At 40.2% G+C, this 12154-nt stretch overlaps 1 protein-coding gene across 4 annotated transcripts in view; it reads left to right on the top strand.

Moving 5' to 3' along the window:
• Positions 1 to 5324, top strand: part of acss2l (acyl-CoA synthetase short chain family member 2 like) — a 134893-nt gene extending 129569 nt beyond the window's left edge. For all 4 annotated transcript variants that reach the window (XM_087986695.1, XM_043687773.2, XM_043687772.2 and 1 more), the window contains 2 exons: positions 2332 to 2406; positions 2521 to 5324. In XM_087986695.1, coding sequence (XP_087842821.1) covers positions 2332 to 2406; positions 2521 to 2648 — 203 coding nt within the window. In that variant the 3' untranslated portion in view covers positions 2649 to 5324. The remainder of the gene's footprint in view (positions 1 to 2331; positions 2407 to 2520) is intronic.
• The last annotated feature ends 6830 nt before the right edge of the window (positions 5325 to 12154 follow it).

Below are 12154 nucleotides of genomic sequence, written 5' to 3'. Positions count from 1 at the left end.
AGAGAGATTACAGGGGGGGCTGTGCTGATCTTTTCCAAATACCGGCAGAACGTGCCATTAATTTCCAATATTTTTAGTGATTCGATTTCTTATTTACTGCTTTAAAATTCCAGTCTGCAAATTACTGACAACATTTGTGGCAGCAAGCACGGTCACTGGAATGGATAACTCTTAGGGTTTCTTTACTTCATCTGCCAAGTTGGTCAGGTTTGAAAGATTTGCTACTTTAAATCGGCCTCATAAAGAAAAATAGAAAGTCATGGATCCAAAGACTGTGCTTCCTTACTGCTGCAGGTAGTGTGTCAGTCTCATAAACTGAAGGTCCCGAGTTCAATCCTCAAAGGGGTCAGTATCATTTCTTTTTCCTTGTTGTCTGTGGAATTCTCTTCCCTAGAAAGCAATGGAGGCTGAGTCACAGAACTTATTCAAGGAAGCCTTAGATCACATTTTCTTTGTCGAGAGACCAGGTTAGAAAGACCACAATCAGATCAATCATGACTTTATTGAACAATGAAGCACAGAGAGTCAAAATGATCAGCTCCAACATCCTACTTCCCTATTTAAATTGCTCCTTCCGTTAACTCTGGATATTCCAAAAAGCTTTTCAAAATGATTTTGTATGATGAGGGTGTCACTGGCAAGGCCAGCAATTGCTGCCCATCCCTAATTACCCTTGAACTGAGTGGCTGCTTAAATGTTTCAGGGGACAGTTAAGAACCAGCTACACTGCTGTGGGTTGGGATCACATGTAGGCCAGACCAAATGATGATTTCTACCAGTGGCTGTCATAGGGTTGGAGTTCATGTCCCTAGAGCAGTAGCCTTGCCTCTGGATTACTAGTCCAGAGATGTTACCACTATCTCCTCAATATAGTTAATGAATTACTTTTAAAATGTATACATTGTAATGTAGAAAGCACAGCAGCCAATCTGCACCCAGCAAAGTCCTACAAACAGTAATGAGACAATGATCTGTTTTTAATGATATTAGTTGGATGGTAGGTTTTAACCAGAACCCTGATAAAGTTTCTCTGTTCTTCTTTGTGCAGTGCCAGAAAAGTTTTTTATATCTATCTGGGAGGTCAACAGTGCCTTGGGGGTTTTAATGTATCGTCCTAGAGATAGCATCCTTGACACTCCCTCAGTCCCACTGCAGGATCAACCTTCATCTCATGCTCTTATCCCTGTAGTTGGGCCTGAATCCTGAACCGACAGTCACCCACTTTGTGACTTATATCCATCATGGCACAGAGTGCTTTTGTGAGCCAGGATACATCACACTGATACACTGGCTGGAACCATTATGACTTCCTCGCTGTAACAACCCCGTTTTGCATCTGCTGTGGGAGCTTATGGTGCCTGAACTTGTTTAAACATGGAAGGATGATCCGGTGTATGAAGAGATTGATTAGGACTATATTCACTGGAGTTCAGAAGAATGAGGAAGGATCTTGAGGAAACCTATAAAATTCTAACAGGATAAATAGACAAGGTCTTTTCCCTGGGGTGGGGGAGTCCAGAACTAGAGGGCATAGGTTTAGGTTGAGAAGGGAAAGATATACAATGGACCTAAGGGGCAACTTTTTATAAAAGAGGTTTATGGAATGAACTGCCAGAGGAAGTGGTGGAGGCTGGTACAATGACAGCATTGAAATGGCATCTGGATGGGGAAATGAATAGAAAAGATTTAGAGGGATATAGGCTAAGTGCTGGCAAATGGGACTAGACTAGGTTAGGATATCTGGTTGGCATGGTCTATGACTTAATGACTGTATGATTGGACAAGGTAAATTCAGGAAGAATGTTCCCAATGACTGGGGAGTCCAGAACCAGGGATCACAGTCTAAGAATGCAGAGTGGGTCATTTTACATTGAGATGAGGAGAAACATCTTCAGCCAGAGAATGGTGAGCCTGTGGAATTCCTTCCTACTGAAAGCATTTAAGACCAAAACGTTGAATGTTTTCAGGAAGGAGGTCGATGTAATTCTCATTGCTAAAGGGATCAAAGATTATGGGGAGAAAGTGGGAACAAGTTACTGTGTCAGCCATGATTATATCAAATGGAAGAGCAGGTTTGAAGGGCTGGATGGTCTACTCCTGCTCCTATTTTCTAAGTTGACCCTATTCCACTCTCATAGACCCTAGAGGTGGTAGAAGACTTTTTCTGCCAATGGTGTCAAGCAGCTGCTTAAAATATGATAATGAAAATCATTTCTGATCAATTCCAACCAGGTGTTTTCCATCTGGACAAACAACAAAACAAAATCACTCAAAAACTAAAACAGTTAAACCAACTGAAATCACTCAATTTCTCCTTTTTAATATTTGCAGTACGACAAAAGATTGGACCGATAGCAACGCCTGACTTCATACAAAATGCGCCTGGGCTCCCAAAGACCCGTTCAGGTAAATCATGTGTCACTCTGAAGAATTGGGACTGCAGTGTGCAAAACTCAGACCATTTGTAAAAATGACCCAGCTGACACCATTTTTCACCAAATATTTCTTTCTTCCCCAAAGGTAAAATAATGAGGCGCATCCTGAGGCGTATTGCTTGCAATGAGAAAGACTTGGGGGATACTTCCACTCTCATAGACCCAAGCGTGGTGGAAGTCCTGTTCAGCCAACGGTGTCAAGCAGCTGCTTGAAATATGATAATGAAGGGTCATTTCTGATCAATTCCAACACTCAGTGGGCCAGTAATTGCAACTGCAAAGATATTCTAGCTTTTTAACGAAAACAAAAATCAAATACTTAGTAACCTGTCTCTTTAAGCAATGTCTTTGTACAAACTTTCACAACATCTAATCGCATCTGAAATAATCCCATGGTTTTAATCCATCTCTGATGGAGTTGGAAGTCTATTGCACATATTGATCTTTGTATGAAGGAGACCCTGTTATCAATCCTCACATTACCTTTCTCAGAGTTAAAATTATGTCCCTGGTTTTTATTGACATAATTCAAACCTGTATTCTGCATTGACTTTTTCAGTAGTTTGATCAAGCATAGTGATTTTCCTAAATTAATCTCTCAGAACTTTCCTTTCCAGATTAAAAAGACTCATGGAACTGCAGTTTCTCAGCATCACAGAGTGATATTGGGGAGCAGCATCCATTCTGTATTTTGCAGTGACTCCATTGTTTTAATGACCCTTCAGTTTCTCACTGATCATCATATTTACATTGAGGCCACTAATGTTACTGAGAAGAGCATTGCTTGGGAAGGTGTGCTTCTCATCTTGTCCTTGAGAGAATTTGCACTCATCTTCCGTCTGTTTGAATCTTTTATGGTTTTCCCCTCTTTTTGACTGCTTTCCCACTGCAGGATTTGTGCAGATCACGTTAGCTCTACGTTTCTCTTTTCAATTGCAAATGAAATGGGAGTCTAATGGGAGTCGATGGCCCAGTGGACTGTTAATTCAGAGGCCCAGATAACATTCTGGGGACCCAGTTTTGAATCTTGCCACAGCAGATGGGGATTTTGAATTCAACAAATATCTGGAATTAAAAGTTTAATGATGATCATGTATCAATTGTCGAAAATCCCATCTGGCTCACTAATGTCCTTTCGGGAGGGGAAATTGCCTTCCTTGCCCGGTCTGGCCTACATATGGCTTGAGACTCCAGTAATGAGATTGCTTCTGAATTGCCCTGAATGAATGAAGAAATATTCAGGTTTGTGTGGTTTAGTGTGAGGTTGTATATTTTGGTCTATTAACCTCTTGGTCACCATGCCTCGGGCAAGGGGAGAGGTTGAGAAGGAGAGCCCTTCATGGTAACCTCAGCTAGTGTGGGAATTGAACCCAGGCTGTTGATGTCACATAGTATCACAAACCAACCATTCAACCAACTAAGCTAACCAACCCCCTTCCTTTAGTAATATTTTCATGGGATCTAAATCAATCATTGACTCCAGTAAACCATTCTGCAGTCCCATAGCTCTCTGTGTAAAAGCTTCCTCATACTCTTCATAATCCTTACACCTTGTGTCTCCTCGTTCTAGAATCACTTGCACCTGTTCCATCCCTTCAAAGATTAATTACACCTTTCAACACGTCATATAACCTTCTCTCTTCTATTAAAAAAGGCACAATTTCTCAAGTCTTTCTTCAAATTAAAATCTCATTATTCAATGTCTTATTAAAATACTAATTGTGAATACAAATTTGATTCTGAACATTTGTATTTTGCCAGTTTCCTGCACTTTTCTGCTTAAGGTAATAAATCGTCTTGAGAAGGATAGTCACATGACCAAGCCTAATCCTGTTCTCTCTTGCTGGTCACATGCTGTCCACCACTGCTCCAATCTAAGCTATGCAGTGCTATTGTTCCTGGTAGAGGTCAGCTAACTCAGTATGAACCCAATGCAGACACAATGAGCCAAATGGCCTCCTTCCACTACGATTCCACCTGACCTTAAGACCCACAGTGATTTTCAAGTTGGCACCTCAGTAAATCTTCGCTCCTTCATTGCCAGCACACAGTAGCAGCAGTGGGCACCATCTGCAAAATATACTGCAGCAACTCGCCAAGGCTTCAACAGCACTTTCCAAAATCACAGTCTTTACCACTTAGGGCTGCAGATCCACAGGACCAGCTTCACTTACAAGATCATTTTCAAGTCACTCATCATCCTGACTCGTAACTATATCACTGTTCTTTCATTGTCACTGAGTCAAAGTCCTGGAAATCCCGTCCAAATGGTATTGTCAGTGTATTTACACCAAGGTGGACTACAATTGTTCAAGAAGGCAATTCCCTACCAGCTTCTCTCAGCCAGTTATGGGTGGGCAATGAATGCTGACTATGTCAATGCCCTCATTCCATGAATGAAGAATAAAGCACATTCTGGAGTCTAAACTTACCACTGAGCTATTTAGGCTGTACCTTAACCATACTTGATTATGAACATTATTCACCATTAATTGCTTTCATGTGAAGCATTGCATTTGCTGCTACCTAAAGAGCAGCAATACTTAATTTTAATGAAAGTATATGTTATAACATCAGCTTGATGCCACAAAGTCTTCTTATTAAGATCTCTTACTCTTTAAATTCTTACTGAGTGGTGTATTTCTATGAACAAGATCATAGATCTGTCAAGGAAGTCTGTTAAACACCAGCTTGGACATTTTGCATTTTCCTGTTTCTAAATAATTTCAAATTTACAATGTATCATTTCCACTATTCCTGTTCTTTGCTATAGTAAGCAACAGAATTAAACCAACAAGTGAGCTCTCTTCGTTTGCCTTGTGATTGATAACATTGTATACTTAATCCTTGAAACTAGATTATCAATAAAAGTCTATCATTCTCCTCGAATTCCCACACTTTGAAAGTTCATGAGTGGGGTGTTTCATATTGAAGAAGTTAATTTGGTATAAATATATTTGTTTTGATGCAATTGTTACTAATATCACACAATATAATTCATTAGCATTGAAACCAGTGCCACCACAATCACTTCAGCCAATATAACACAAACATTCCTGGACTACAAAACTCAGACCAATCCCATGATGGGTGTCTTTACTCAGTAAGTCCTCAGAGAAGACTGTCTGCTTAAATAAATAAGGGTGCTTAAAGAAGTAACTCTACATTGTGATTATTTTTAGTTAGTTGCTTATGATTAGGTATGAAACTTTATTAAACTCCCCCTGTACAATATAACATGTTTTGTTTCTCATTCTTGGCTATTGTTCCTCTCTGGATGTGGGAGCTGGTGGACATTTCAACGTCACCGTACGGACACTGTAAGTTATCAACTCTGAAACCTCCTGCTCTAGCATTTGTCCGACCAGCTTTGCCTGAGTCCTGTGATTTCTCAGGTTAATATTTAACCCTCTACACAATGAGTCCACTTCATTACACATTGATTCTGAACCAGCACAAATTGATTCAGGAGTGAGTGAAATATGGTTTAATTGCTGGATTTGTTTCTGCACTCATAAGCACAATCTCATCTGCTACTAAACTAATTTAATTGTAATGGAGCCATTTCACAAAGAAGCTGAATGAAAGTTAATAATAGGAGCTTTTTTTTCTTGATTTCTTGTTATGAAATATTGAGCCATCAGTAAAGTAGAATAAAATATTAAACATGAGAATGGTGTGCATATCTCACATTATTAGCTGGTTTCTTCTGCTTCTTAACCTCATTAGGGAGTTTCAAAGCACTAATTGGACAGGATGAAGCCACTCCAACTCCATAATTGCAGCCCACGCTAAATGGCATGTAAAGTCTGACTGCTCCATCAGGTTTGTCCTGAAGTGTTGTGGTGTAACCCTCACACACTATCACCCAACCCCCCCCACCACATCCAACCCCTTTTTGCCTCACTCCCACCAAGTCGCTATGCGATCACCTAGAGAAGTGGAAACACCTCAGGCAACTTTAGGAATGAACAATTTCACGAGACCCCAGACACAGTGGCATATCCTCCAGCGACCCACTTCTCTCTGTTTACAGCTATGTTTACCACTCCCTGGGGCTTGTCATAGAATCACAGAATTGTCACAGTGCCCAAGGAGCCATTTGGCCCATCATATCTGCACTGCGTCTCCAAAGGAGCATTTTACCCTGTCCAAGTTTTCTCCTGCCTTCTTCCTGTTGACCCTGCATATTGTTCCTTCATCCTCTTTTGAATGCCTCGGCTGGATGCTCCACCACACTCGAAATGCTTTCCAGATCCAAACTGTTTGCTGCATGAAAAGGTATTTTCCTCATCTCACTTTTACTTTTTCACGGTACCAGCCAGTGATGTGCAGATGCAATGTTGGCCAAGACTCTGATGCCCAGATCCAGTGCTCGTCCAACCAGAGATATCCAGATCGAATGGTCAGTCTACTATCCCTGTTTGCAGGCTGCTGGCTTTTCCGTGGATACAGGCAGGAAAGTTGGCACCTCTTAAATTGGATGCGTTGGGGCATTTAAAAAATTTGTGACCACCTCGAGATTTTCACAGCGATGGGCAAACATTAGGTGTTCTGTGAAGCTGATCAGCTCCAGTTTGGTGGGTACAGGGGTGGCAATGCTGGACTGTTCAATTCAATACAAGAAACAGCAGATTTGCACAAAAAGTAAGCTCTACTGTACAGCAATAGAATCTCAATAACTGACCTTTATGTGCTTTATCCTGGGTCCTAGCTCTCCATTTCCAATGGCCACTTTGAACATATAAATCCATGTACAGATGACAAAACACAGAAATGGCGGCCAATTCAGGCCAGGACTGCTCTACTTCCCTGGTATCCGAAGTCAGAAGTCACACTGTTGATGTCTATTTTGTTCCACAAATGCAGACGACACAAGTTTTCTGTACAACACCAGTAGCTTTATTATCAGACGGCCAGCAAGAGATTCAAAGCATCTCTAAAGTAGCCGAGTGTCTACTTGTAGTGACTCTTCTTCACGAATCTTTGCCTTACACCCAGAGACAGTATATTTTATAGGAATTAGATAAAGGCATATCAGTCACATGGGTGATTATCATTGCATAGTTTAAAGCAGGTAATTATGAATTTACAAAGCTTGATGAATGTCGATGCCCTGTGATAACGTGTGAATGGATTACAGAAACTGATTATCGTATTGTTCATGATTATGTGTTGATGGGAAGAGATTAAGGCAGAAGGGTTCTTCCTTCAGTAAATGGAGGATTCACATACCTATGCTAATGTGGAGGGGAAGTAAGACAATGGGAGCAGGAGGCATTTTAACAGGGTTTTGGCCAGGGCTATCAGTCTTGTCTGGAAAGGGCAAATTCCTCTGTCTGGGGTTACAGGGGAGTCCACATGTGTGGCTCCAATAGGTTCTGTTTCTAAGATACAGTACTGAGATGTTCTGTCTGTATTGTAAGAGTACAAGCCTTCAGTTGATACTGCAGTAAGTCCTTTGGCAGGGGAAAGTTTAACCCTTGAGTCCCCAAAAAGTTCTGAAAGAGAAGCAAAGTATGGAACTGGCCTCTCTGTGGCTTGTTAACTTCCTCAACACGACACCAGGTTATAGTTCGACAGGTTTATTTGAAATCACAAGCTTTCGGAACGCTGCTTCTTCACAGGTGAAGTGACAAATCATTTTGCCTGACGACAGAGCAGTGCTCTGAAAGCTTGTGATTTGTAAAACTCTGTTATCTCACTTTTTTGATTAGAATCAATCTAAACATCATGGCATAGACAGAGAACACAGAGGGCTAACACCTTCAACATATTGTCTAGCTATCACCCATTGTTACAGCTAAGCTGAGAATGCAACTTTTTAAAAAAAGGTTTTGTGATTTACATATGAAAGAAGTGAAACTATCATGGTATTCGAATAGATGAAAGACTCATCAGATAATCAAGGTATTTTTCAATGTATAATTTCAGTTATATCACGCTGTAAATTTTTGCTATAAATTCTGTCCCTTAGAATTGTGTCCTCCACAATCACCTGATGAAGGATCGGTGCTCTGAAAGCTTGTGTGCTTCCAATTAAAATTGTTGGACTATAACCTGGTGTTGTGTGATTTTTAACTCAAATAAACCTGTTGGACTGTAACCTGGTGTTGTGTGACTTCTGACTTTGTCCACTCCAGTTCAACACCGGCACCTCCACATGCCTGGTATCCCGCCACCATTCTCAGTCTCCTATCCATGATCAGAGTCGTAGATTATTTCTGAGGTCATTAAGACCCCGACCCTATCAAATGTCCAGCTCACAGCAGGCTGGAGACAGGGACAGGAATATGATGCACACCCCCAGGTTCCCATTGTTGACTGGAAACCTGGGCCCCATTGTGCTTGTTGTGGTGCTTTGGCAGAGCTTTTTGATTATTCCCACTCTCTATGCTCCATCCCTACAGTTTTGCATATTTTGTACCTTCAAGAATTCATCCACTTCACTTTGGAAAGTCAATACTGAGTGAGCTTTTAGGCAGTGCATTTGAGATTTCAACAGCGCTCCGTGTAAAATATGCCGCCCTGTGTTGAATCTGCCCTTTCTCTCAAAGAATTGGTCGTCTAGCCTCTGACCAACGTCTTTCTGTGTCAGCACCGAAAGACCCTTTTCACTGTTATGTTTCGCCTCTGCAGCTATGCCTTTTTCCCAGTCTCTCTTTGCATCTCTGAACAACAGTTTGATTTATATTTACTCAAGTAAGTACCTCCTTTTGAGGGGATTTGTGAAAGTTTGTCACTTTTTTTTCTATTTAGTTTGTCCATTAATTTGTATAAGGTTACTTTAACTTAGTATCATCTTTAATATGTTCCCATCATTCACAAAAGCACAAGGTAAAGGAGCAGGGATAGAGCATTAAGATTGCTCTGCCATTTAATATGGAAATAACTGGTTTTGCACTTTCCACCAGCCCGCCCACTTCTCAGTCTTAAATATATTCAATATGGAGTCTCCCACTCCCACTAAGTTAACCTGCGCAATTTAAATTCAGTGAATAAAATCTGGAATTTGAAGCTTCTTAGTTACAGTGGCCATAATGACTATTACTTGTAAAAACTCATCTTGCTCATTAATATAATTTTAGGCCTACATGTGACTCCAGGCCTAGACCAATGTGGCTGACTCTTAACTGCCCTCTGAAATAGTCAAGCAAGCAACTCAGTAATAGGGCAATTTAGGATGGGCAACATCGACAAAGTTCACATCCCATGAAAGAATTAAAAAGATCCATAACCTTCTTGGTTCGAAAATTCCAAGGATTCACAACCATTTGAGTTTGGAAATCTTACTTAACCTCAATCCTCAATTACCATCATCATCTTAACCTGAGACATCTTTTCGGTTTTAGTTTCTTTGATAGACAGAAATAGTTTCTCAGTGTGTACCCTGTCAAGCCCTTTCAGAAACTTGTATCTCTCAGTATGGTCATCTCCAATTCTTTGGAATTCCAGAGAATATAACCCCAATTTACTCAGTCTCTCATCATAGGACAACCCTCTGACCCAGGAACCAATCCAGTGAGCCTTCAGTGTGCTTCCTCCAACAAGTGTATCAAACCTAAATACCGAAACCAAAACAACACCATGCATTCTCGGTGAGATGTTATCAAAGTCTGTACTCAAAGTCTGTATCACTTGTATATCTTATTGCAATAAAGGTCAACATACCATTTCCTTCATCCCAATGAGTCTGCAGGCTAGTTATTGTGTTTTTTGTTCACCTATACCCAAGTCTCTCTGAACATCATCATTTTCAACCCTTTTAAAACAGTACTCTGCTTTTCTGTTTAGAATGAATAATCTTGAACTTCCCTCACTACACTCTTTATTTCCGTCACATAAACCCGCCGATATCACATTCCAGCCTTCCTGTGTCCTCCTTCCAGTTTACATTCCAATTCAGTTATTTTCATCAACCTATTCAGAGACATTATGGCACATCTCCAAGGCAGACAGGACTTGAACCTGGATTTTCTTTTATAATATATTTTTATTAAGAAAAAATAGATTTTTAAACGTTACAACAAATACAAACCAATGCAATTCAAATCAGTACAAAAATAGTACAAAACTAAACCCAAATAATGAAAAAAATTCCCCAGCCCACCCTCCTATACGAATGTATAAACACACATAAAGAAGTATAAAATTTTTTAAAAGCCTAAACTAGCTATTTAACTAACTAAATAAATACCTAACAACAAACAAATAAATAGTAATAACTCAGCCCAGCCAAACAAAACACTCATACATTCACAGTTCCTCCTCCCTGGATATTGGACTCATGAAACACAATTGTTGCGGCTATATAAAAGTCCTTGTTAGTGTGACAGATAAATCTGTGTCCAGGTATTTCAAAAAGGGTTGCCATGCCTTGTAAAAATTCTCAGTTTTGAGGTGTACTATATTTGTGAGAAAATCCAGGGGAATATGCTCCGTAACAATCTTCCGCCAACCCGACAGGCCTGGGGGGGTTTACTGATATCCAACCTAGCAAGATATTCTTCCTTGCACAGAATGTAAGAACATTGAAAAGTTTTTCCTTATGCGAGTCTGCAGGAAATACAATGGGTAGGCCCAAAAGGAGCGAAATAGGGTACTTCTCCACCCCTACACCTAAAATCCTCTCTATTGCACCCACCACAGCGCTCCAATATGTTTGAAGCCTGTCACAAGACCAAAGACAATGGGTAAGAGTGCCCGTACAGACCTTGCACTTGGGGCATGCTGAAGATGCCCCTGGTTTAAATTTTGACAAACGGTCTGGGGCTAAGTGGACCTGTGGAGAATCTTCAACTGTAAAGCATGGGTCCTATTGCAAATTGATATCTTCCTTGCATTCTCCCAAATATCCTCCCATGCCTCTGAAGAAACTTCAACACCCAGCTCTCTTTCCCACATCTTGCAGAGTCGATCAGACTCATCTGAGGTGGCACCCCCCAATTGGTGCTATAGAGTACTGACAGAGAGTGTACTCTTAGCCCTTAGTACCGCTCTTTCTTTTTTTATATAGATATTTTTATTAGAAATTTAACATTTTTGCAAGTTTACAAAAATAAACAAAACTCTCAAGTACAAAAATTGATATAAAATTAAATCTTAAATATATAATAGCCAAAATTTAACAAAAGAAAAATACTGAGAAAGAAAAAAAAACAAAACTCAACTAACTAATAATCTAACCTACAACTAACCAGAGTGTATATTTAAGTCTCTTACATTATTCAAATAAGAGAAAGAGAAAAACAAAAACAAAAAAACCAATGGATAACATAGAAATTGGGTAGTGAGATACATGCTCGGAATGTGTTAACATCAAATGTAACAAAACCCGTATTCGTGCGGGATTCCTCTCCCAAGGGGCCCCGGACCAGCCAGGTTCGTAATCTCAATTAAATAAAAGCCCTTGTTAGGATAGCCGAAATATCTGTATTCATATAATTCAAGAAGGGCTGCCGTATTTTATAAAATAATTCGGTCTTTCGGTGCACCATATTTGTAAGGAAGTCAAGGGGAATGCATTCTATAATTAACCTGTGCCAATTTGAAAGTCCAGGGGGGCCCTCAGCCACCCAGTTTACCAAAATATTTTTCCTTGCACAGAAAGAGAGAATAGAAAATAATCTCTTCACGGGCATGTCCAGGGAGGGAAAGTTCGAAAAGCACTAAAGGAGAGATACAGGGTCCACTTTAATTTCCGTTCCTAAAATTTCTGT

The sequence above is a fragment of the Chiloscyllium plagiosum genome, unplaced genomic scaffold, assembly GCF_037043375.1.
Source record: "Chiloscyllium plagiosum isolate Xiang-an unplaced genomic scaffold, Cpla_swu_hap1 HiC_scaffold_4, whole genome shotgun sequence".
Lineage (NCBI taxonomy): Eukaryota > Metazoa > Chordata > Chondrichthyes > Orectolobiformes > Hemiscylliidae > Chiloscyllium > Chiloscyllium plagiosum.
This window is presented reverse-complemented; position numbering and strand designations above follow the sequence as displayed.